Source organism: Salmo trutta, chromosome 23 (genome assembly GCF_901001165.1).
Source record: "Salmo trutta chromosome 23, fSalTru1.1, whole genome shotgun sequence".
Taxonomy (NCBI): domain Eukaryota; kingdom Metazoa; phylum Chordata; class Actinopteri; order Salmoniformes; family Salmonidae; genus Salmo; species Salmo trutta.
Window position 1 is genome coordinate 30,441,420 of NC_042979.1, and position 26,825 is coordinate 30,468,244.

The window sequence follows — 26,825 nt, forward strand, 5'->3', positions numbered from 1 at the left end:
CACTATTGTCCCTGTGTGTGCGCGTGTGTGTGTATGCTATTGTCCTTGTGTGTGCGCGTGTGTGTGTATGCTATTGTCCCTGTGTGTGCGCGTGTGTGTACGCTATTGTCCCTGTGTGTGTGTGTACGCTATTGTCCCTGTGTGTGCGCGTGTGTGTGTATGCTATTGTCCCTGTGTGTGCGCGTGTGTGTATGCTATTGTCCCTGTGTGTGCGCGTGTGTGTGTACACTATTGTCCCTGTGTGTGCGCGTGTGTGTGTACACTATTGTCCCTGTGTGTGCGCGTGTGTGTGTATGCTATTGTCCCTTTGTGTGTGTGTACGCTATTGTCCCTGTGTGTGCGCGCGTGTGTGTATGCTATTGTCCCTGTGTGTGCGCACGTGTGTGTATGCTATTGTCCCTATGTGTTGCTGTGTGTGTATGCTATTGTCCCTGTGTGTTGCTGTTTGTGTGTGTATTCTATTGTCCCTGTGTGTTGCTGTGTATGTGCTATTGTCCCTGTGTGTGTGTGTGTGTGTGTGTGTATGCTATTGTCCCTGTGTGTGTGTATGCTATTGTCCCTGTGTGTTGCTGTGTGTGTGCAATTGTCCCTGTGTGTTGCTGTGTGTGTGCTATTGTCCCTGTGTGTGTGTGTGTGTGTATGCTATTGTCCCTGTGTGTTGCTGTGTGTGTGCTATTGTCCCTGTGTGTGTGTGTGTGTATGCTATTGTCCCTGTGTGTTGCTGTGTGTATGCTATTGTCCCTGTGTGTTGCTGTGTGTATGCTATTGTCCCTGTGTGTTGCTGTGTGTATGCTATTGTCCCTGTGTGTTGCTGTGTGTGTGCTATTGTCCCTGTGTGTGTGTGTGTGTGAATGCTATTGTCCCTGTGTGTTGCTGTGTGTTCAGAGATGGGGCCATAGAGGTGGAAGCAGGTTGTGTTCCTTCAACAGAGAATGAAAAAAGAGAGGAAGAAAGCTGCTTTGAATTTGGAAGAGACATTTACCCTGTGTTCGTGTCCTCCCTCCCTCCATCACTGAAGTGCATAATGTGCCAACGTCAATATTTACTTGAGTCACCTGAGGACCCGTTTGAAAGCAGGCATCGCCCCCGGAAACAGATCTCACTGGCACGGAACTCTTGTGACCATGGACAAACTTCCCCGACTGGCTCCTGTACAGCTGCTGGTAACCATGGAGACCGGGGAACGCTTGTACTCGTAACTATAGGAACAGGGGATGGTGTGTATGAAGGACACACCGTCAAACCGACAGAGACGGAGGGATCTACTGACTGACTAGCGGTCTTTATGGGCCACAGTATGTGTATATAGCCCAAGTCTTTCTCTGTATCTCCTGTATAAAACAGTACTACTCTACAATACATGTCTGTCTGTCCTCTTCTCTATGGGCATGTGGGGAGGGGGGTCTGACAGCTTTCAATCACCTAGCAGTGTGCATACCTCAGTGGGACTGTGTGTGTGTCTGCATCCCTGAACCTCTGAGGGCCAAATACTGTGCTGTGTGATTCTATCAGGGCAGTCCTAATTTGTGTGTATGCCATAGTCTTGCAGCCATCCAGATGTAGATTTTACACACACACACACATGCAGATTTACACACAGACACATGCAGACACACAGACAGACACAGGAATGGCTGAATAGGGATGTCGGTGCAGAGAGAGAGAGGTGTTAGGTTGTTGACTCACGTCAGGCTGGTTTGAACTTTCCTTTAAATGATTTCTGATTGTGACCCAGAATGCAGCTTTATGTTTCACAGTTTTAGGAGAACCAGTTGTGCTGCAGGCTGGAGTCATGACATGTTTAACTGAATGACATGAACGCACAGCTGGGAGATGTTTTAGAAAAGAGAGAGGGGGAAGAGGTGAAACAATTTGTAAACTCAATTGTAATTTCAGGGTTTTGTTTTTTCATGCAGTACAATGTTCCTTGTCTGTTATAACCATGCATTTCCTCAGCTGTGACCTGCATGTGGGGCTGGGGGGTATTCTTAATAGCCTTTACAAGCCAGGGGGAAGTGATGTTGTTTTAGAGATACCTGTCACCTTTCATGGTGTCTTTTAATTGTTTTTAAACCAAATGAATGGGTTTAGTTTTTGTTGAAACGACTTTGTAGCACCTTTTTTAAGCCAATGTGTTACTTACTTGATGTTCAATGTGCCAAATACCTGTTGCTGTTTGGCTGACTGTTCTGGACCAATGAGAATTCTCCTCTCTCAACTTTGACCCCCCTCACAGCACCAGCCTTTGGCCACACACTCACTCAATCCCTGAATCTGAGGAATGTGTCTTTTAAAGGTGCTGGGGAGCAGAGGTGTCTCTGTGTTTGTCCTAGCATGGAGTGAATCTGGCTTTTGGCACCTTCACCTGTCACACACACGGCTTGGTTGTAATGGGTTCAGTTGGTGTGTGTGTGTGCGTGCTGCATTCAATCGCTTGTCAGTATGTTTATTTAGTGGAGATGTTTTTGTCAAACAAACCCACACACACAAACACACACGCACTAGATAATGAAAAAGGATGGCATATAGTAAGGATAAAAACTAACAAATTCAAGTATATATATGAATATATGTGTATATGAAATGACAAAAGCTCTAGGATTATTTAAAAAGATTAACGATGTAGATTTATGTTCAGATGGGCTGGGGAGGGTTGGGATTTTGATGTATATTAATCTGTTTGTGGTGAAGACATTGGCTCGGATCTTGCACATAAAGACTTTAGCTATTGAACCTGCGAGTTACCAGATGATTATTTTTGTTTGAATACCGGACTCTTGCTCTTTCATATTTATTGTGTTTTGGGGAAATGGCGCCTCCTGTTTGCGAGCTCACACCAGACATCTCGCTGTAGAAAACTGGTCCACACACATCTCTTTTACATGTACCACAAACAAACACAAATACTACTGGCTTTGGGTTACTCTTACGATTGAGGTTATGACGACAATGATCATTATTATTGATAATATTATTCAATAATTGTTATAAAAATTATTTTGTTTGAATGAATTTTGTTTTGTTTCCAAGACAGGTAGAGCATATGTGTTGGACTGCTTATATCAAACAGTTCAGAAATAAATAAAAACATTTTTCTTTTCGTGTTGCTTTGTCTAAAGTGTGATTTGTTGAGCCACTACAGTACACTACATACAGTTGAAGTCTGAAGTTTACATACACCTTAGCCAAATACATTTAAACTCAGTTTTTCACAATTCCTGACATTTAATCCTAGTAAAAATTCCCTGTCTTAGGTCAGTTAGTATCACCACTTTATTTTAAGAATGTGAAATGTCAGAATAATAGTTGAGAGAATGATTTATTTCAGCTTTTATTGCTTTCATCACATTCACAGTGGGTCAGAAGTTTACATACATTCAATTAGTATTTGGTGGCATTGCCTTTAAATTGTTTAACTTGGCTCAAACGTTTCAGGTAGCCTTCCACAAGCTTCCCACAATAAATTGGGTGAATTTTGGCCGATTACTCCTGACAGAGCTGGTGTAACTGAGTCAGGTTTGTAGGCCTCCTTGCTCACACGCTTTTTCAGTTCTGCCCACAAATTTTCTATGGGATTGAGGTCAGGGCTTTGTGATGGCCACTCCAATACCTTGACTTTGTTGTCCTTAAGCCATTTTGCCACAACTTTGGAAGTATGCTTCATTGTCCATTTGGAAGACCCATTTGCGACCAAGCTTGAACATCCTGACTGATGTCTTGATGTTGCTTCAATATATCCACATAATTTTCCATCCTCATGAAGCCATCTATTTTGTGAAGTGCACCAGTCCCTCCTGCAGCAAAGCACCCCTACAACATGATGCTGCCACCCCCGTGCTTCACGGTTGGGATGGTGTTCTTCGGCTTGCAAGCCTCCCCCTTTTTCCTCCAAACGATGGTCATTATGGCCAAACAGTTCTATTTTTGTTTCATCAGACCAGAGGGCATTTCTCCAAAAAGTACAATCTTTGTCCCCATGTGCGGTTGCAAACCGTAGTCTGGCTTTTTTGGGGGCGGTTTTGGAGCAGTGGCTTCTTCCTTGCTGAGCGGCCTTTCAGGTTATGTCGATATAGGACTAGTTTTACTGTGGATATAGATACTTTTGTACCAGTTTCCTCCAGCATCTTCACAAGGTCCTTTGCTGTTGTTCTGGGATTGATTTGTACTTTTTACACCAAAATACATTAATCTCTAGGAGACAACGCGTCTCCTTCCTGAGGGGTATGACGGCTGCGTGGTCCCATGGTGTTTATACTTGCTTACTATTGTTTGTACAGATGAACGTGGTACCTTCAGGCGTTTGGAAATTGCTCCAAAGGATGTACCAGGCTTGTGGAGGTCTACCATTTTTTTTCTAAGGTCTTGACTGATTTCTTTTGATTTTCCCATGATGTCAAGCAAAGAGGCACTGAGATTGAAGGTAGGCCTTGATATACATCCACAGGTGATGGATTGACTCAAATAATGTCAATTAGCCTATCAGAAACTTCTAAAGCCATGACATATTTTCTGGAATTTTCCAAGCTGTTTAAAGGCACAGTCAATTTAGTGAATGTAAACTTCTGACCCACTGGAATTTTGATACAGTGAATTATAAATTAAATAATCTGTCTAAACAATTGTTGGAAAAATTGTGTCACTCACTCTGAGACCTGAAGTGGTTGTTCCCCTTGGAACGCGATGGGTAACAATGCTTCGTGGGTGACTGTTGTTTATGTGTGCAAGGGTCCCTGGTTCGAGCCCAGGTTGGGACGAAGAGAGGGACGGAACCTACACTGTTACACACCATTAGAATGCAATTTTGTGTGGGCTCAATTTGTTTTCATTCCAATATTACTGTAGATATATTAAAGACATTTTCTGAATTACAATGCATAAATATTACATATACACTATATATACACACAAGTATGTGGACACCCTTTCAAATTAGTGGATTGGGCTAGTTCAGCCTCACCTGTTGCTGACCGGTGCATAAAATCCAGCACACAGCCATGCAATCTCCATAAACAGACATTGGCAGTTGAATTGCCATACTGAAGAGCTCAGTGACTTTCAACGTGGCACCGTCATAGGATGCCACATTCCCAAAAAGTCAGTTCGTCAAATTTCTGCCCTGCTAGAGTTGCCCCAGTCAACTGTAAGTGCTGTTATTGTGAAGTGGAAACGTCTAGGAGCGACAACGGCTCAGCCGCGAAGAGGTAGGCCACACAAGCTCACATAATGGGACCGTCGAGTGCTGAAGCACGTAAAAATCATCTGTCCTCGGTTGCAACACTCACTACTGAGTTCCAAACTGCCTCTGGAAGCAACGTCAGCACAATAACTTAATGAAATGGGTTTCCGTGGTCAAGCAGCCACAAGCCTAAGATTACAATGCCAAGCGTTGGCGGGAGTGGTGTAAAGCTCGCCGCCATTGGACTCTGGAGCAGTGGAAACGCGTTCTCTGTAGTGATGAATCACGCTTCACCATTCTAGATGATTCTGTGCTTCCAACTTTGTGGCAACAGTTTGGGGAATGTCCTTTCCTGTTTAAGCATGACAATGCCCCATACAGAAATGGTTTGTCGAGATTGGTGTGGAAGAAATTGACTGGCCTGCACAGAGCCCTGACCTCAACCCCATCGAACACATTTGGGATGAATTGGAACGCCGACTGCGAGACAGGCCTAATCACCCAACATCAGTGCCCGAGCTCACTAATGCTCTTGTAGCTGAAAGGAAGCAAGTCCCCACAGCAATGTTCCAACATCTAATGAAAAGCCTTCTCAGAAGAGTGGAGGCTGTTATAGCAGCAAAGGGGGACCAACTCCATACTAATCTCCATGATTTTGGAATTAGATGTTAGACGGGCAGGTGTCATGTGCTGTAGCTCTTTTAATGTGTTCATGTTCAAACAATCTGACAATTTTTCAATAAAATCCAGCTACTGAATGATTATAAATAAATGTACCCCTGTTTTATAACACATTTAATGTAGAAACTTGGAGAAGTACCTGACACTGAACCCTTGATACCATAATACTTGATGTGCCCTCCTGAAACCTGTTCTGCACACTGTGTGCCCAAGAGGGCGCTGGGGGATTCTTGGGATAGGTCAGTGCTTCCAGTCCTTTTTCCTCCCCTGTCCCCACCTCTTCTGTCCGCCTCACTCCTCTCTTTACTTCACCAAGCTCCTCACCCTGAAGTTCAGTTTGGCTGAAACAGGGTGCACCGGTCTATGGAACGTGATGTGACCAGGCAAACCAGTGAGGAAGTAGCGCCCCTCTCAGATGGAACAGTACATCCTGGTACATCATTCAGGAACATACATGTCTTCCATAAAATATATGTTCACATTTTCAAACTAGTTTTCATTGGGAAAGCAGATGAAGGACATATGGGGATTTTATCAAAGCAAACAAACACTAACAGTACATTCAGAAAATATTCAGACCCTTTCATTTTTTCCATATTTTGTTATGCTACAGCCGTATTCTAAAATGGATTAAATTGTAATTTTTTTCTCACCAATCTACACACAATACCCCATAATGGCAAAGCAAAAACATGTTTGTAGAAATTTGACCAAATTGAAATATCACATTTACATTGGTATTCAGACCCTTTACTCAGTACTTTGTTGAATAACCTTTGCCAGCAATTACAGCCTCGAGTCTTCTCTGCAGATCCTCTCAAACTCTGTCAGGTTGGATGGGGAGTATCGTTGCACAGCTATTAGGTCTCTCCAGAGATGTTCGATCAGGTTTAAGTCCAGGCTCTGGCTTGTCCCGAAGCCACTCCTGCATTGTCTTGGCTGTGGGCTTAGAGTTGTTGTCCTGTTGGAAGGGGAACCTTCTCCACAGTCAGGTCCTGAGCGCTCTGGAGCACGTTTTCATCAAGGATCTCTCTGTACTTTGCTCCATTAATCTTTCCCTCAGTCTCCCAGTCCCTGCTGCTGAAAAACATCCCCACAGCAGGATGCTGCCACCACCATGCTTCACCGTAGGGATGGTGCCAGGTTTCCTCCAGATGTGACACTTGGCATTCAGGCCAAAGAGTTCAATCTTGGATTCATCAGAACAGAGAATCTTGTTGCTCATGGTCTGAGAGTCCTTTAGGGGCCTTTAGGAAAAGTGAGGAGTGGCTTCTGTCTAGCCACTCTACTATAAAGGCCTGATTGGGGGAGTGCTGCAGAGATGGTTGTCCTTCTGGAAGGTTCTCCCATCTCCACAGAGGAACTCTGGAGCTCCGTCAGAGTGACCATCGGGTTCTTGGTCACCTCCCTGAGCAAGGCCCTTCTCCCCTGATTATTCAGTTTGGCCGGGCGGCCATCTCTAGGAAGAGTCTTGGTGGTTCCATTTAACAATGATGGAGGCCACTGTGCTCTTGGGGACCCTTCCCCAGATCTGTGCCTCGACACAATCCTGTCTCTGAGTTATACGGACAATTCCTTCGACTTCATGGCTTTGTTTTTGCTCTAACATGCACTGTCGACTGTGGGACCTTATACAGACAGGTGTGGGCCTTTCCAAATCATGTCCAATCAATTGAATTTACCACAGGTGGACTCCAATCAAGTTGTAGAAACATCTCAAGGATGATCAATGGAAACAGGATGCACCTGGGCAAAATTTTGAGTCTCATAGCAAAGGGTCTGAATATTTATGTAAAAAGAGGTATTTCTGTTTTAGATTTTTTTTTATAGATTTGCCAAATTTGTTTTTGCTTTGTCATTATGTGGTATTGTGTGTAGATTGATTGGTGAAAAAATATATTCAATCCATTTTAGAATAAGGCTGTAACGTAACAAAATGTGGAAAAAGTGAAGGGGTCTGAATACTTTCCGAATGCACTGTATGCATGTGAAAACTCTGAATTATAAATCATTACTCCACGTGCTTGACATATGTCACTTTATTCTGTGCCATCGGCTTTGAACGAGGCACCCAACTCATCCCTGGAGGCAGCCAGCCTGCTTATAAAACACATTTTCACTCCTCCCTGGTGAACTCGGCCATCTTAATCCAATCCCCTGTCTTGCTTTATGAGGCTCTTCCTCTCTCAGCTGTAGCTGTCAGTCAGGTTAGAACGGTTTTGACTAGATGGGATACAGTTTATGTCAGAATTGGCCAGAATTGACTTTCCGCATCAGGTTAGGTCAATTTACGCAGCAGGCTAGGAGAAGTAATGTAGCAGGTTAGGAGAATTAGATTAAGGTTTGGAAAAGTGTAAGGGTTAATGTAACCCAATTCAGAGATACCTGGCTTTTTCTAGCAGTTGCTATGGAATGGGCTTTGGGCTTAGAGTTTGTGTGTGTGTTTGTTTCAGTCTAACATCAACAGCAATCCATCACTCTTATGTCCAAATCCCAATAGCCAATACATTCATTCCAGCTTTCCACTCTCTCGCCTCAGTTTCTATATGCCATTTATCTGTTGGGTTGTTTAGACCTAAAGTCTAAACCTTAGACAAATGAAGATGCAGGATGCCTTAGTTTGCTACAGCATCATCTTTTACCCATTGCTTTGCCCCAACTGTATTCTCTCTCTCACCTCTCACTCTTTCTCTCTTTCTTTCTCTGTCCCCTCTCTCCCCTGTCATTTGCTAAAATCCAGTTCTCCTAACAGGGTAGTATCCCTACCACCTCCCCCAGTCCCACTATATTTATAGCTCAATCTGGTGGCAAGCCAGCTGCCTCCCTTATCTGTGTGTGTGTGTCATAATAATAGAACTGTGTGTGTGTGTGTGTGTGTGTGTGTGTGTGTGTGTGTGTGTGTGTGTGTGTGTGTGTGTGTGTGTGTGTGTGTGTGTGTGTGTGTGAGAGAGAGAGATGGCTGTCTGTGTCACTCTATTTCTGACTGCATTGCTGGGTGCCCCATTCGGCTTGTCTGAGTGTGTGTGTCGGTGTGTGTTTCTGTTTGACAGTGGGACAGTGAGCCTCTCTCTTTGGCCTCACAAGATTAGGATTCTAAAGCAGTACATTTGGAGTTCCTGTGTTGAGTATTAGCCATCATAAGGTAGGTGAACTTTGAGTTTAGTGTGTATTTGTGTGAAATGTCAGAAAATATAAGACAGAGACAGAGTTTGTTCTCATGACTTTATTTCTAGAGCCCTGGGTGGATCTTTGGACTGAGGGACAGATAGGGGAGAGCAGGTTAAGGGAAAAGGAGAGAGAGGATGGGGGAAAAGAGACAAAGAAGGGCTGGGTAGGGTAGAGAGAGAGGACAGGGGTAGGGGAGAGGGGGTAGGGGAAAGAGGGTAGGGTAGAGGGGTAGGAGAAAGAGAGTGTAGAGAGGAGGGGTAGTGGAAAGTGGAGTGGGTAGGGTAGAGGGGTAGAGGAGAGGGTAGGGTAGGGGGTAGAGGAGAGGGTAGGGTAGAGGGGTAGAGGAGAGGGTAGGGTAGGGGGTAGAGGAGAGGGTAGGGTAGAGGGGTAGAGGAGAGGGTAGGGTAGGGGGTAGAGGAGAGGACAGGGTAGAGGGGTAGGGTGGAGGGGTAGAGGAGAGGACAAGGTAGAGGGGTAGAGGAGAGGGGTAGGGTGGAGGGGTAGAGGAGAGGACAAGGTAGAGGTAGAGGAGAGGACAGGGTAGAGGAGAGGACAGGGTAGAGGGGTAGGGTGGAGGGGTAGAGGAGAGGACAAGGTAGAGGGGTAGAGGAGAGAACAAGGTAGAGGGGTAGAGGAGAGGGGTAGGGTGGAGGGGTAGAGGAGAGGACAAGGTAGAGGTAGAGGAGAGGACAGGACAGGGTAGAGGTAGAGGAGAGGACAAGGTAGAGGGGTAGAGGAGAGGACAAGGTAGAGGGGTAGAGGAGAGGACAAGGTAGAGGAGAGGGGTAGAGGAGAGGACAAGGTAGAGGGGTAAGAGGAGAGGACAGGGTAGAGGGGTAGAGGAGAGGACAGGGTAGAGGGGTAGAGGAGAGGGGTGGAGGAGAGGACAGGGTAGAGGGGTGGAGGAGAGGGGTAGAGGAGAGGACAGGGTAGAGGGGTAGAGGAGAGGGGTAGAGGAGAGGGGTGGATGAGAAGGAGAGGGGTAGAGGAGAGGACAGGGTAGAGGGGTAGAGGAGAGGGGTAGAGGAGAGGACAGGGTAGAGGGGTAGAGGAGAGGGGTAGAGGAGAGGACAGGGTAGAGGGGTGGAGGAGAGGGGTAGAGGAGAGGACAGGGTAGAGGGGTAGAGGAGAGGGGTAGAGGAGAGGGGTGGATGAGAAGGAGAGGGGTAGAGGAGAGGACAGGGTAGAGGGGTAGAGGAAAGGGGTAGAGGAGAGGACAAGGTAGAGGGGTAGAGGAGAGGGGTAGAGGAGAGGACAGGGTAGAGGGGTAGAGGAGAGGGGTAGAGGAGAGGACAAGGTAGAGGGGTAGAGGAGAGGGGTAGAGGAGAGGACAGGGTAGAGGGGTAGAGGAGAGGACAAGGTAGAGGGGTAGAGGAGAGGGGTAGAGGAGAGGACAGGGTAGAGGGGTAGAGGAGAGGGGTAGAGGAGAGGACAGGGTAGAGGGGTAGAGGAGAGGGGTAGAGGAGAGGACAGGGTAGAGGGGTAGAGGAGAGGACAGGGTGGAGGGGTAGAGGAAAGGACAGGGTAGAGGGGTAGAGGAGAGGACAGGGTAGAGGGGTAGAGGAGAGGACAAGGTAGAGGGGTAGAGGAGAGGGGTAGAGGAGAGGACAAGGTAGAGGGGTAGAGGAGAGGACAGGGTAGAGGGGTAGAGGAGAGGACAGGGTGGAGGGGTAGAGGAAAGGACAGGGTAGAGGGCCTGGTGTACAGTAGCTGCCTGAAAGTGTGACTGCTGTTAAAGACAGAATATAACACTTCCCCATATAGGATGGGTTATGTCATGTTCTATCAAGTTGACAGGGTTGTCACTATTGATTGGGTGGATCACAAGAAATTGGAGTCGCTTCAGGTGGGAGATAAAAGTTTGGAAAGCTTCGGAATTGAGCCACTGTTCGCGGGATCATGCCATGGACACAGCATGATGGCTGAACAGATCTGACACAGTTAAAACGGTTGCTTACATATCACCCAGAAATGTGTTGTGGTGAATCAACAGGTGAACACTGAAGTATAAATATCTATTAAGATGGCGGTCTGGATGTCATACTCACAGACATCATCCCCCTCAGAGATGAGTTGACGTAGGCTTCATTGGTGTTGTGTTGATCAGAGACTGTCCACAACAGGTCTGCCTGCCAGTCTGTGTCATACTCCTAAACCAACCAGCCACAGTCTTTCTGACCTTGGATATACTGTACTTGCCAATACCCAATATTTTCATAAAATCTTAAAGCCTTTTCTCCCTCCTCACACACACCACCTGAACTGCCCTTCACCCAACTGACATCCTCTGTCTGTCTGTCTGTAAGGGCCAGGGCCCAGATTCACAAAACACATTTACATTTACATTTTAGTCATTTAGCAGACGCTCTTATCCAGAGCGACTTACAGTAGTGAATGCATACATTTCATAAAAAATTTTTTTTTCCTGTGCTGGCCCCCCGTGGGAATCGAACCCACAACCCTGGCGTTGCAAACACCATGCTCTACCAACTGAGCTTACGCAAAAACTTAAGAAGCTTCCTAAGAAAAAAAAAGGAAGAAGATAAGATAGTTCTTAATTGTAATTCCTCAACAATATCTTTAGATTTAATGATTTTCTTACAAACTTTGCAAATAACTTAAAAAAAAATGTTCTTAAAATGTTTGTTGCTAGGCAACCGTTTTAGCTAGCTATCTAGCTAGCAATGGCAATCATGTTAGCATATTTCCTACTGAGATTACTGTTCTAAAATAATCAATACTGAAACTTTCAGTTGAAGTTTGTGAGTGAATTAAACATGTTCAATTGCTTTCGTGAGCTTATTCTCTCACTACCCTGAGTTTAAGACAAGGGTTTAGCTATCTTGGAATTAAGGACATTTCCAATAACTTAATTTTCAATAATCACATTTCTTTTAAACTTTTTGCTTAATTATGGAGAAACATAAGAAGTGCACTACAATTTCCAATAACCTTTTTGAGGAGTAGGAACTTTGCTTAATGTTATTCTTAAGTCTATAGTTAAGGACAAAATGGCAGTTAAGAAGAAATTTCTTCGAAAGAAGGTTTTGTGAATCTGGGCCCAGGGGAGTAGAGGTCAGGGGAGTATGTGTCTGAGAAGTCCAATGGATCGGACAGCTGAGTCAGGCAGAAACCAGAGGAAAGGAGAGCTGTACACGAGACCCAGGTGGGGAGTGTGTTGGTGAGGGAAGAAACAGTAGTTTGTGAGAGGTTGTGCAGTTGTCTAGATATGTGAGAGTGCTTGTGTGCTTATGACTTCACTAGAAAGAGTGATATTTCTGAGAGACAGCTGATTTGTGTGAGGCTGGTGTTGAGTGATCTGCCACCTGTCTTGTATTCCACCACACCGTGAGGTGTTTCATCATGTGTTGTCAGCAGTGGTTACTACATGTCATCAGAAAACATGGTGCACCATAACACGTGATTCTGAACTTACTGTTTGAGAAACACTGCTCAACATACATTACACCAGCTCGTCAAACATCTCATTCTGAAATTATGGGCATTAATATGGAGTTGGTCCCCCCTTTACTGCTATAACAGCCTCCACTCTTCTGGGAAGGTTTTCCACTTGATGTTGGAACATTGATGCAGGGATTAGCTTCCATTCAACCACAAGAGCATTAGTGAGGTCGGGCACTGATGTTGGGCGGTTAGGCCTGGCTCGCAGTCAGTGTTCCAATTCATCCCAAAGGTGTTTGATGGGGTTGAGGTCAGAGCTCTGTGCAGGCCAGTAAAGTTCTTCCACACCAATCTCAACAATCAATTTCTGTATGGACTTCGCTTTGTGCACGGGGACATTGTCATGCTGAAACAGGAAAGGGCCTTCCCCAAACTGTTGCCACAAAGTTGGAAGAACAGAATCGTCTAGAATGTAATTGTATGCTGTTGCGTTAAGATTTCCCTTCATTGGAACTAAGGGGCCCGAACCATGAAAAACACCCCCAGACCATTATTCCTCCTCCACCAAACTTTACAGTTGACACTATGCATTCAGGCAGGTAGAGTTCTCTTGGCATGCGCCAAACCCAGATTCGTCCGTCAGACTGCCAGGTGGTGAACAGTTCTTGTGCTGACGTTGCTTCCAGAGGCAGTTTGGAACTCGGTAGTGAGTGTTGCAACCGAGGACAGACGTTTCCACTTCACAATAACAGCACTTACAGTTGTCTGGGGCAGCTCTAGCTGGGCAGAAAATTTACGAACTGACTTGTTGGAAATGTGGCATCCTATGACGGTGCCACGTTGAAAGTCACTGAGGTCTTCAGTAAGGCCATTCTACTGCCAATGTTGGGATATTGCATGGCTGTGTGCTCGATTGTGTACACTTGTCAGTAACAGGTGTGGCTGAAATAGCCGAATCCACTCATTTGAAGGGGTGTCCACATACTTTTGAATATAAAGTGTATCTTTCAATGTATACTTTATCCATCTCCATCTCTATCTCTCTCTCCATCTTCCCTCTGTCTTCGCTTTGCCTGTTTCTCTCCATCCCTATACTCGTAGAAAAAAGGGTTCCAAAAGGGTTTTTCGGCTGTCCGCATAATAACCCTTATTTGGTCCAGGTAGAATCCTTTTGGGTTCCATATAGAACCAGGGGCGAAAATCTGACATCAACTTTGGAGGGGACAATTACATTAAATTTTCTCAAGAGCAATTCCTGAGGGGGACACCGAAAGTAGTGCTGTAACACATAGCCTACATTGTAATATGGTAAATGTATATTGAGGAACCAAAGAAACAAGGTGTTTGCCGTACTCCTAACTACCGGTACCCAAAACTACACAACTAATCACAACAGCAATACCATTGCCTTTAACAAATCTTAGTTCAGTCACCAGTTTAAGTTGAGAGTGGGGGTATCCATGGCATTTTCCAATTATGTTCCTATTTTACAAGTAAAAAAATGGAGAACCTTTCATAATGTTGCCAAACAAAGACTCAACAAACTTACCTGAGACTCCCTGTCTCTGCCAGTCTGTCCCTGCATATCTGTCCCCAACTCTGCTGTCTGTGTGCCATCTGTTGCCTGCTCTGCCTAATGACATCATTGTGAAACATTTCCATTAGAATTTCATTTCTTTCTTATGAACATTTTATCAACTAGTCTTTGAGATATTAGGCTATTAGGGTTCTTACTTTGCGTTTTGCTGTACTGAAAAATACTCGGATGTCCGTCTTTTATTTTTCTGCCATTTTTCTACCTGGCTGGCTGGCTGGCTACACACACACACACAGTGTGTAGGTTATTTACAGTAGAAGATGGGCTTCTATCATCTTATCTTTTATCATTCTATTTGGGCTTCGATCTAAAAGGTAGCTAGCAAATGTGAAACGGATTAAAATGACAAGAGTTGACAGCTGTATGAGTTCACCATTTACACAACATATGCTGCAACCTTTTGTAATTTTAATAGTTTGTTTCATATTGGCTGGCTTCCAACAATAGCTGAATTTGCAAAGCTAGCGAGCACCAATTCCGTTTCAGTAGTGTTTGCTATAATCTTTGCTACCCGGGTTAAATAAAGGTGAAATAAAATAAATAAATAAAAGTTCCCTTGCGACAATTTAGCTTTTGCAACGAGACCATTACATATATTTAAGACAATGGTAGAAGAGAGTGTAGTTCTGTTGAGTTTGGACTTCAGTTTATCGCTAACCTTATCGCAGGGACTTTGAAGCACTAACTTACATCATCTGCCTGCTGATCTTGGAATAAATTGACGATAGCAAAGATTCCATCTTTGACGAGGCCACATAAATGGAATAGGTACTAGCTAGCTTAATAGTTAATATTTGCGCGCTAGCTCTGCATATTCAGCTAGTGTGTGTGCGCGATTGACTGGATTAACCTCACGTCAGTTACGTTCATTGAGTGCCTTTCAGACAGTAGATACGACCCCTCTGTTACCTTGCCAACTAAGGAACTGGCAGTGGATCAAAACATTGTGAGGCAAAGGGTGGGGGGGTCGCAATCTTTTGAAACTTAAAAACGTGCTATTAAGTGTCTATAATCAGCACAATTGCTTTCATTGCGTATTATTAATATTATTTAAATTACATAGTTATGTTTCAGTGATATATTGGGGGGACAACTCATATTTTTCCAAGGATGGGGGTTCTACATGGAACCGACAAGGGTTCTACCTGGAACTAAAAGGTTTCTACCTGGAAACAAAAGGGTTCTGCAAAAGGTTCTGCTATGGGGACAGCCAAAGAACCATTTTAGGTTGTAGGTATAAAACAAAAAATTGAAGAGTGAATTTCCCTCTTTCTTCTCTGCCTATCTTTCTCCCTCTCTATTTTTTCCTTTCTCCATCCCTCTTTCTCTCATTCTTGTTTCTCTCCATCCCAGGTTCACAGTGTCACCGTTTATGTGTTGTCCCACCCCCACTCTGACATCACATCACGCTGACCTCTGACTGTTTGACCCCTCACCCCTGACTCCTCCCCCAGCAGCCGTTGCCATGGCACTTTCCTCACGCTTAAAGCTCTGGGAGCAGAAGGGAGGTGCAGAGATGATGTGGCATGAGGCATTTATGTCCTAGAATAGTCTGGAATGGTCTTTACTCTGTTTGTGTTCTAGTTGTGTGTTCCCTTAATGTGTGTTCTAGTGAGTCATGTTGAAGATGTCTGTAGTCTAGAATTATCAGCCTGTGTGTTCTGGATTTGTTGTTCTATGTGTGGACTACTGTATGTCCCACACCCTGCTTTGCATCTCCCATCTGCAAATACAACCACTCCTGTGTGTACCTACAGTAACCAGAGCACCACACACACCCCTACCTCACTCACTCACTCACTCACTCACTCACTCACTCACTCACTCACTCACTCACTCACTCACTCACTCAATAATTGAATTCACTCCTCTATTACCAATCCCGATGTCATTCTTATGTCTCTATATGTTAGCATTATGGACCAGTAACATCTTTAGACCACATCTGAGCAGAGGACAGGAGAGAGAGGAGAGTTGTCTTACTGACCTTTCTGTCCTCCTGTCTCCACAGTAACATCAGGTTAAATCTAATCAGACCATTACCTCTGGTGGTATTGAATGACCTAGTCATTCACTAGTTGTTAAGTAGTTACACACCGTTTATATAATCTGTGTCAGTAATTCACACCTGTTTGTGGCCAAGAGGAAACTCTGTGAACTCAACTGATCTGCAGTCCTCAAAGTAGATGATATTTGCTGTTCCACAGTAGCATGTGTTTGTGTGTGTCTGTGTGTGTGTGTGTGTGTGTGTGTGTGTGTGTGTGTGTGTGTGTGTGTGTGTGTGTGTGTGTGTGTGTGTGTGTGTGTGTGTGTGTGTGTGTGTGTGTGTGTGTGTGTGTGAGCTATCCTGCTATCACAGTATATAGCTGTTGAGCCTGTGCTGAGCATAGACTGCATTGCATCTATTTCTAACAGTATATCTGACTCTGCATGGAAGCATTGGTCTGTGGCCCTGTTCAAATTACATCAACTGTCAAATATAGGTTCAAATACATACTGTGAAAATACATCCTCTTTTCTACAAGGATGAAAGGATGAATGTGTACATTTGTATTTGAACAAGGCCTGTGTCTGTCATATCAGTCTTACCCTCTCCATCCCTCCATTCCACTCTACAGATAAAGGAGAAGAAAGAAGAGCCCACCTCTCCTCCGCCTCCTCTGTCAGCCCTACCAGGAGGCTTCCTCAAACAGCTGGTCAGGGAGACAGAGAAGGAGACCAAACAAAAAGAACCTGAGGTCAAAGAAGAGAAGGCGGTAAGAGAGAGAGAGAGATGAAGGGGTGAAAGAGAGTGGAATTGAAGGAGGGGGATGGAGAGAGTGAGGGAGGGAAAGTACAGATTAAAGAGGAGAAGATAGAAAGGGATGGAGGGAAGGGTGGAGTTAGAACGCGAGAGAGACAATTGGAAAAGAATAACCAGTTTTTTCAGAGGGTCAACAGCAAGTCAGCCAATGGTGAAGTAAAGGCAGGAGGGTGCTATGTGTTTTTACTTACCGGGGTGGCGTCCATCTTGTTTCTTTCCAGCCCAGTAAACTGAGTGACAACCTGGTGCAGCAGTTCCTCCTCCCAGACCAGACTCCACCAATCCTGGAAGCTGAGATGGCCCTACGAAATGAGCATTTGGTCAATGGAGAGCGAGGCCGCCACTCCAACCAATCAGATCTCAAGACCTCCTCGTCCCGGCAAATAATTTCCCCCGAAATCAAGAGCCCACCCTTGGGGGACACAGCCAAAAAGGAAGTGACCTCAGAGCCACAGAAACAGGAAATGACAACAGAGCAGCTGAAGCAAAAACAAGAAGTTACATCAGAGCTGCAGGGGCAGGAAGTGAAGTCAGGGAAAGAGAAGGTGACAAATGATGCCAAAAAGCCAAAGATGGAAGGAAAGAAAGAGAAGCAGAAAGAGGAGAAGAAAGAGGGAGTGATAGAAGAGAGACTGGAGCCTGAGGGGCAACAAGCAGACACTACCTTAACACAACACAAGAGGAAAGAGGTATGATGTCACGTGGACCTATCATAGGATATCTACTGTGCATACCACACACACACACACACACACACACACACACACACACACACACACACACACACACACACACACACTCCCTTACATACTTGCTCCACTGGGGCGTCGCAAAATGAACACGTCAAGCCTCTCGCAGAGCGATGCTGCTTACTCCCAGGTTACATTGAAAACAATGTAGCAGACACACACATGCGCACTGACAGACACACACAGACACACACTGGAACCTCGACTTACTCACAGAACACACACACTGCATGCCGTAGAATACACATAGGATTTTTCATCTCTCACTTTCTTTCTCCTCTTTCTTTCTTTCTTTCTTTCTTTCTTTCTTTCTTTCTTTCTTTCTTTCTCTCTCTCTCTCTCTCTCTCTCTCTCTCTCTCTCTCTCTCTCTCTCTCTCTCTCTCTCTCTCTCTCTCTCTCTCTCTCTCTCTCTCTCTCTCTCTCTCTCTCTCTCTCTCTCTCTCTCTCTCTCTCTCTCTCTCTCTCTCTCTCTCTCTCTCTCTCTCTCTCAGGTGAGGGATGTGTGGTATGAGATTGGCACTGTGTGGTACGTCCACAAGGAGGGCTTCTCCCTAGGTAAGTGGTGGTAATGTAGTGTAATGGTGATGCAGTGTGGTAGACTGCTGTGTGTTCTGAGGTATTGGGTTGCATTGGTTGTGTATTAATAGTACCTTGCTTTACCACTGTCCTCCGGTATCCAACCCTTCATACTGCGGGAGACATCTTGACAGCTACTAGTATCCTGACATACTGTATACTGTATACTGATGTACTATACCAATAGTATTTGATGTACTATAGCAGTATTTTGATGTACTCTACTGTAGTTTACTGTAGAATATCTTGCCACTCAGCATTAATCCTATTAGTTTTTCATATGCCCACATATACACACACGCATATACTGATACACACACACACTCACACTCACACACACACTCACACTGGTGATCAAAGATTAGGGATGCATATCAAAGTTTAAGCCCCTGGTACATAAACCCTGCCTGATAATCCCTGTGTAGCTGTGGGAGTAATACTGAGAATATTACTGAGAATACAGACTAGAGCCACAACCAGGAAACTCACTAAGACCTCATCTCTCTCCAAAACAACAATAAATCCTGTTGGGACAAATCTACAGTGCTTACTGTAGTGTTAACAGTATTTACTGTAGTGTTAACAGTGCTTACTGTAGTGTTAACAGTATTTACTGTAGTGTTAACAGTATTTACTGTAGTGTTAACAGTATTTACTGTAGAAGACTGCATCCCTTTTACTACCTAGGTTTCCATCCAATTTGCAACCGATTTTCATACGAATATTATAAAATCTTACTAAGAAAATACGCGCATTTTCCCACCAGATTCTGTTTCCATCAAAATTGACTTGTTGCGGATTAAAGGCTGTGCGTGGTGACGTAGTGCACCTAAAAAACACTTTTGCGCTAAAGTTATCATGTACTGAATAAAAAACATGAATTCATTGTGTTTCCATAGCATTTTCCACTCAATCGATGGTTTTTCACACAAACTGTTTCAAAAAATGGCAAACTTGCTCAGTCTGGTTTTTGCTCATGTTCTCTAGACAACAGTTTGCTGATTAAGATGACAGGTTATATGTTGAGATGGATAAGAGCAAGATCATTCTTATTTGTTAATTGGCAGCTAAGTGAATCATCGTCATGTCACTAGCATACAAATGAAGACCCTCGATATTTATTGGAAAGGAGCATCAAGCTCGTCACTGTGCACTTTCACCACCCTGTGAAGTTCATCATATAACTTATTTCATCTATAGCCTAATAAACTGTGCATGCTTTTTGAAGTTGTAGTAAGAGGACAACACAACATGCACTACATGACCAAAAGTATGTGGACACCTGACGTCAAACATCTCATTCCAAAATCATGGAGTTGGTCCCCCCTTTGCTTCTATATCAACCTCCACTCTTCTGGGAAGGCTTTCCACTAGATGTTGGAACATTGCTGCGGGGACTTGCTTCCATTCAGCTACAAGAGCATTAGTGAGGTCGGCACTGATGTTGGGCGATTAGGCCTGGCCCGCAGTCGGTGTTCCAATTCATCCCAACGGTGTTCGATAGGCTGGAGGTCAGGGCTCTGTGCAGGCCAGTCAAGTTCTTCAAACACCGATCTCGACAAAGCATTTCTGTATGGACCTCGCTTGGTGCACGGGGGCTGAAACAGGAAAGGGCCTTCCCCAAACTGTTGCTGCAAAGTTGGAAGCATAGAATCGTCTAGAATGTCATTCTATCTATGCTGTAGCATTAAGATTTCCCTTCACTGTAACTCAGTGGTGGAAAAAGTACCCAATTGTCATACTTGAGTAAAAGTAAAGATACCTTAATAGAAAATGACTCAAGTAAAAGTGAAATATACTTAAGTATCAAAAGTAAATGTATTTGCTCAAATTTACTTAAGTATCAAAAGTATAAATCGTTTCAAATTCCTTAAATTAAGCAAACCAGACTGTGCCATTTTCATTTTTTATATTTTTTAAATTTTTTACGGATAGCCAGGGGAACACTCCAACACACAGACATAATGAAGCATGTGTTTAGTGAGTCCGCCAGATCAGATGCTGTAGGGATGACCAGGGATGTTCTCTTGATATGTGTGTGAATTAGACAATTTTCCTGTTCTGCTAAGCATTTGGGAGCTTTTGGGTGTCAGGGAAAATGTACGGAGTAAAAAGTATTTTCTTTAGGAATGTAGTGAAATAAAAGCTGTCAAAAATAAAAATAGCAAAGTAAAATACAGATACCCCAAAAAACGACTTAAGTAGTACTCAAGTATTTTTTACTTAGTTACAGCAGTGGTGTAAAGTATGTGGCACTCGCGGTCGCGTTCTGTGAGCTTGTGTGGCCTACCACTTCGCGGCTGAGCCATTGTTGCTCCTAGACATTTCCACTTCACAATAACAGCACTTACAGTTGACTGGGGCAACTCTAGCAGGGCAGAAATTTGACGAACTGACTTGTTGGAAAGGTGGCATCTTATTACGATGGCATCCTATGACAATAAGACCATTCTACTGCCAATGTTTGTCTATGGAGATTACATGGCGGTGTGCTCGATTTTACACACCTGTCAGCAACGGGTGTGGCTTAAATAGACAAATCCACTAATTTGAAGGTGTGTCCGCATACTTTTGTAGTGTTTTTTTCCATGTGTGACTTCAAATTTACCTCCATATGATGGATATTCTATCAACAATTGGGCAAGAAATCATTTCCAACCGCAATTTGTTGCATAATTAATTTTACAGACACTAAAAGATCCCACAAACTCGAACAAACAAATTGTCTGTCGAAATTTCTGAAATTGTTCCAACACTTCCTGTTTCCATCACAGCTTTCGTGCTTTTTTTTAATACAGTGTGGCCTTACTTGCCAAAAATCTGTGGATGGAAACATGGTTAATGATAAACATCAAAGTCATCTTTTAGTGACTAATGGATTTGTCCTGAGACTTCCCATTAGTAGGTTTATACTGGTTTATACTGAGCTTTTCTGTGATTGGTGGGTTCTGTGTTCCAGCCACTCAGCTGAAGCCAGACGAGGGAACCCCAGATCTCCCAGCAGGCCTAGTGAGAGTCAGAATGGAGACAGATGGAACACTGCATGATGTCATGGAGCACGACATCCACAAGGTAGTCTCTCTCTCTCCCCTGACTTCCTGTCTTTCCTTTACCCTCTCTCTATTTTTTCCTCTCTCTCCATCCCTCTCTCACATGGTCTTTCTCTGTACAATATCTCTAATTTCTGACATCTCTCTCTCACTCTCTCTCTGTCCCTCTCTTTTTCTCTCCAGTTGAATCCCTCTGAGTTGGACCTGTGTGAAGACTTGAGTGATCTGCAGAGTGTGAATGAGTGTGGAGCACTCCACACGTTAACCAGTCGAGCTAAAGCCAGCCTGCCTCTCACACATGCAGGACCCAACCTGATCAACTTCTGGCCTCCGCTGAACCAACACGGCAAGGTGAGCACACACACACACACACACACACACACACACACACACACACACACACACACACACACACACACACACACACACGCTATTTTCATGTAGTTCCATTGAAACCAGATGATACTTGAATATTGATGTCTCCTCTCCCTAGACCCCTCGCTCCCGTCGTGGGGACAGTGTTTGGGACGCTCCCCCTGCCCTGGCCGCTCTAGTCAGGCGTGTTTATGTCTCCATGGTGGGCACCCGCAGGGACCAGAGTGTGTGTGCGGTGGGACGCAGCGGCACAGGCAAGACCACCTCCTGCCAAGCCTTCACACACACACTTCTCAAACAGGCTGGCACTGCCGGAGACAGCATCAGTGGTTAGTACCTGTGTGTTCCTGCGTGCATGCGGAATGTCATGTGATATAAAGTATTTCTGTATAACGTATATGTGTGTTGGAGTGTTGGAGGTAATAGCACATTGTGTATAATGTTATCTCTCCATCTGTTTGTGTGTGTGTGTGTGTGTGTGTGTGTGTGTGTGTGTGTGTGTGTGTGTGTGTGTGTGTCCAGTGGAGCGTATCCAGGCAGTGTTCACAATCCTGAGGTCATTTGGGTGTGTGAGCTCTCAGCACAGTGATGCCTCTTCTCGCTTCGCCATGGTTCTCTCTCTGGACTTCAACCATGCTGGACTGGCCTCTGCCGGACACCTACAGGTACACACACACACACACACACACACATATAAGCACACACACACAGGCACGCACACACAAACACAAACATGCACACACACAAATTGTTGCCCATTATCAAAGTGTATTTCTTATACTGCTATGTTCAGTATCATTGTCTCAATGCCTGATCATTTCTTCCTCTCTCCTTTCCTCCAGACTATGATGTTAGAGAAGTGGAGGGTGTGTCAGAAGATGGAGGGAGAGAGTAACTTCCTGGTCTTCTCCCAAATGCTGGCTGGACTCAGTACAGAGATGAGGTACACACACAAACACACACACACACACACACACACACACACACACACACACACACACACACACACACACACACACACACACACACACACACACACACACACACACACACACACACACACACACACTCTTACATGACTTCCTGTCTCCTCCTGATAGGACGGAGCTGCAGATGCACCAATTCCCAGAAGCCAACTGTTTTGGAATAGTCCCTCCCACCAAGGTAACCAGGAAATGTTGCTAACCTTTGTGTTTTTTGGCCATATTGCTTACTTACCTCACATACATACTAATAGGCCCTGCTTCCTACCATCTATGTCCTCCTCCCTCCTTTCCTTCCATCCCTCCATCAGGTGGAAGAAAAGCAGCGTGCATCCGTGGCCTTCACCAAGCTGCTGGTTGCCATGGAAACACTGGGCTTCTCGGCCAATGAGCAACGAGCAATATGGCATGTCCTGGCAGGGTTGTACCATCTGGGAGCAGCGGGGGCATGTAAAGGTATAGAGTTTATACCATAGACTGTACCATCATCTCTCTCTCCATACCATATACTACAGTGCCTTCGGAAAGTATTCAGACCCCTTGAAATTTTCCACATTTTGCAAGGTCACAGCCTTATTCAAAAATTGATTAAATTGTTGTTTCCCCTCATCAATCAACACGCAATACCCCATAATGACAAAGCAAAAGCTGTTATTTTGACATTTTTGCAAATGTATTAAAAATAAAAAACGGAAATATCACATTTACATAAGTATTTAGACCCTTTACTCAGTACTTTGTTGAAGCACCTTTGGCAGTGATTACAGCCTCGAGTCTTCTTGGGTATGACACTGCAAGCATGGCACACCTTGGCACAGCTATTTTCAGGTCTCTCCAGAGACGGGTTCAAGTCCAGGCTCTGGCTGGGCCACTCAAGGACATTCAGAGACTTGTCCCGAAGCCACTCCTGCGTTGTCTTGGCTGTGTGCTTAGGGTCATTGTCTTTTTGGAAGGTGAACTTTCACCCCAGTCTGAGATCCTGAGCACTCTGGAGCAGGTTTTCATCAAGGATCTCTCTGTACTTTGCTCCGTTCATCTTTGCCTTGATCCTGACTAGCCTCCATGCCATTGAAAAACACCCCCACAGCATGATGCTGCCACCACGCTTCACCGTAGTGATGGTGCCAGGTGTGATGCTTGGCATTCAGGCCAAAGAGTTCAGTCTTGGTTCCATCAGACCAGAGAATCTTGTTTCTCATGGTCTGAGAGTCTTTAGGTGCCTTTTGGCAAACTCCAAGTGGGTTGTCATGTGCCTTTTACTGAGGAGTGGCTTCCGTCTGGCCACTCTACCATAAAGGCCTGATTGGTAGAGTGATGCAGAGATGGTTGTCATTCTGGAAGGTTCTCACATCTCCACAGAGGAACTCTGGAGCTCTGTCAGAGTGACTATAGGGTTCTTGGTCACCTCCCTGAGCAAGGCCCTTCTCCCCCGATTATTCAGTTTGGCCAGGCGGCCAGCTCTAGGAAGTCTTGGTGGTTTCAAACTTCTTCCATTTAAGAATGATGGAGGCCACTGTGTTCTTGGGGACCTTCAATGCTGCATAATTTGTTTTGGTACCCTTCCCCAGATCTGTGCCATGACACAGTCCTGTCTCGAAGCTCTATGGACAATTGCTTCGACCTCATGGCTTGGTTTTTGTTCTGACATGCTCTGTCAACTGTGGGACCTTATACAGACAGGTGTGTGCCTTTCCAAATCATGTCCAATCAATTGAATTTACCACAGGTGGACTCCAATCAAGTTGTAGAAACATCTCAATGATGATCAATGGAAACAGGATGAGCTCAATTTCGAGTCTCATAGCAAAGGGTCTGAATACTTATGTAAATAACCTGTTTTTGCTTTTTCATTATGGGTTATTGTGTGTAGATTGCTGAGGTTTTATGTGTATTTAATCCATTTTAGAATAAGACTTAACCTCTTACATATAGATGTTCCGCTAGCGGAACACCGCTCCAATATCCAATGATAGGGCGTGGTGCGAATTACAAACACCTCAGAAATCCAAAAACTTCAATTTTTCAAACATATGACTATTTTACACCATTTTAAAGACAAGATTCTCCTTTATCTAACCACATTGTCCGATTTCAAAAAGGCTTTACAACGAAAGCAAAACATTAGATTATGTCAGGAGAGTACCCAGCCAGAAATAATCACACACACATTTTTCAAGCTAACATATAATGTCACAAAAACCAAAACCACAGCTAAATGCAGCACTAACCTTTGATGATCTTCATCAGATGACACTCCTAGGACATTATGTTATACAATACATGCATGTTTTGTTCAATCAAGTTCATATTTATATCAAAAAACAGCTTTTTACATTAGCATGTGATGTTCAGAACTAGCATACCCACCGAAACTTCTGGTGAATTTACCAAATTACTCACGATAAACGTTCACAAAAAACATAACAATTATTTTAAGAATTATAGATACAGAACTCCTTTATGCAATCGCGGTGTCAGATTTTAAAATAGCTTTTCGGTGAAAGCACATTTTGCAATATTCTGAGTAGATAGCCCGGCCATCATGGCTAGCTATTTTGAGACCCACCAAGTTTGTCACTCACCAAACTCAGATTTACTATAAGAAAAATTGGATTACCTTTGCTGTTCTTCGTCAGAATGCACTCCCAGGACTTCTAGTTTACACCCAATGTTGTTTTGGTTCCAAATAATCCATAGTTATATCCAAATAGCGGCGTTTTGTTCTTGCGTTCAAGACACTATCCGAAGGGTGACGCGCCGGTGCGTATCGTGACAAAAAAATTCAAAATATACTATTACCGTACTTCGAAGCATGTCAAACGCTGTTTAAAATCAATTTTTATGCGATTTTTCTCGTAAAATAGCGATAATATTCCGACCGGGAGACGTCGATTTCGTTCAAAGACTGAAAATGTAAAATGGACTCTTCATGCGCACACCCGTTTCATTGTTCTCAGATCGACCACTATCCAAATGCGCTACTGTTTTTCAGCCAGGGACTGCAGAGTCATCATTCCCCGTTCTGGCGCCTTCTGAGAGCCTATGGGAGCCTTAGAAAATGTCACGTTACAGCAGAGATCCTCTATTTTCCATAAAGAGGCTATAGAAGGCCAAGAAATGGTCAGAGAGGGCACTTCCTGTATGCAATCTTCTCAGGTTTTGGCCTGCCATATGAGTTCTGTTATACTCACAGACACCATTCAAACAGTTTTAGAAACTTTAGGGTGTTTTCTATCCAAATCAAACATTATATGCATATTCTAGTTTCTGGGCAGGAGTAATAACCAGATTAAATCGGGTACGTTTTTTATCCGGCTGTGAAAATACTGCCCCCTATCCTAAACAGGTTAACGCCATAAAATTTTTAAAAAGTCAAGGGGTGTGAATACTTTACTGAAGACACTGTAGATTATACTTTATATAGTCTGAAGACACTGTAGATTATACTTTATATAGTCTGAACTGAAGACACTGTAGATTATACTTTATATAGTCTGAAGACACTGTAGATTATACTTTATATAGTCTGAAGATACTGTAGATTATACTTTATATAGATTAGCGGTTAGTAGGACCTATGAAAACATGACAGTCATACCAATACTTTCTCTTTCTGTTTTCCACCCTCTTCTTTTCTTTTTCCATCCCCTTTTTCTCCACTCCCTCCCTTCCCCTGTCCTCCTCTCACCACCTCCCCTCCTCACCCCAGTGGGGCGTAGGGCGTTTGTGAGTTTCGACAGTGCCCAGGTGGCCAGCAGTGTATTGGGGTGTGAGGGGGAGGAGCTCCACACAGCAGTGTTCAAACACCACCTCAGACAACTGCTGCAGAGAGCCACTGGGGGTGGCAGAGAGAGACACGCTACTACTGATGCAGAGGAGGGTAAGATAGAGACACACACACACACACACACACACACACACACACACACACACACACACACACACACACACACACACACACACACACACACTCTGTCACTCCAACCTGGTCTCAGAGCATTTCGTATTATTCTATAAGCAAATCCAGTTAGTATGACATGTTACGTTTCATATGGTATGTATTAATTTGTGGATGTCCATCATTCATTTCGTATGATCTGTTATGAATTACAATTCATATTATATGTTACAAATTTGCAAAACGTAATATATGTTACGAATTCGTAAAATGTATGATATGTTATGAATTCTAGCTAGGTGGCTAACATTAGCTAGCTGGCTAACGTTAGCCAGGCTAGGGGTTAGGGCTAAGGTTAGGATTTAG

The 26,825-nt window shown here is 44.2% G+C and overlaps 1 protein-coding gene across 4 annotated transcripts in view; it reads left to right on the top strand.

The window, feature by feature from the left end:
- The first annotated feature begins 8,856 nt into the window (after positions 1-8,856).
- The window catches only part of myo18b (myosin XVIIIB), a 60,762-nt gene continuing 42,793 nt past the window's right edge, over positions 8,857-26,825 (top strand). For 2 of the 4 annotated variants that reach the window (XM_029709820.1, XM_029709821.1), the window contains exons 1-13: positions 8,857-8,999; positions 15,378-15,528; positions 16,643-16,780; positions 17,049-17,516; positions 18,069-18,132; positions 21,113-21,225; positions 21,387-21,554; positions 21,697-21,907; positions 22,101-22,243; positions 22,421-22,521; positions 22,679-22,742; positions 22,873-23,017; positions 26,271-26,441. In XM_029709820.1, coding sequence (XP_029565680.1) covers positions 15,490-15,528; positions 16,643-16,780; positions 17,049-17,516; positions 18,069-18,132; positions 21,113-21,225; positions 21,387-21,554; positions 21,697-21,907; positions 22,101-22,243; positions 22,421-22,521; positions 22,679-22,742; positions 22,873-23,017; positions 26,271-26,441 — 1,825 coding nt within the window. In that variant the 5' untranslated portion in view covers positions 8,857-8,999; positions 15,378-15,489. Of the gene's footprint in view, positions 9,000-15,377; positions 15,533-16,642; positions 16,781-17,048; positions 17,517-18,068; positions 18,133-21,112; positions 21,226-21,386; positions 21,555-21,696; positions 21,908-22,100; positions 22,244-22,420; positions 22,522-22,678; positions 22,743-22,872; positions 23,018-26,270; positions 26,442-26,825 lie in introns of those variants that run through there. The other 2 variants (XM_029709822.1, XM_029709823.1) reach the window with 2 other exon arrangements.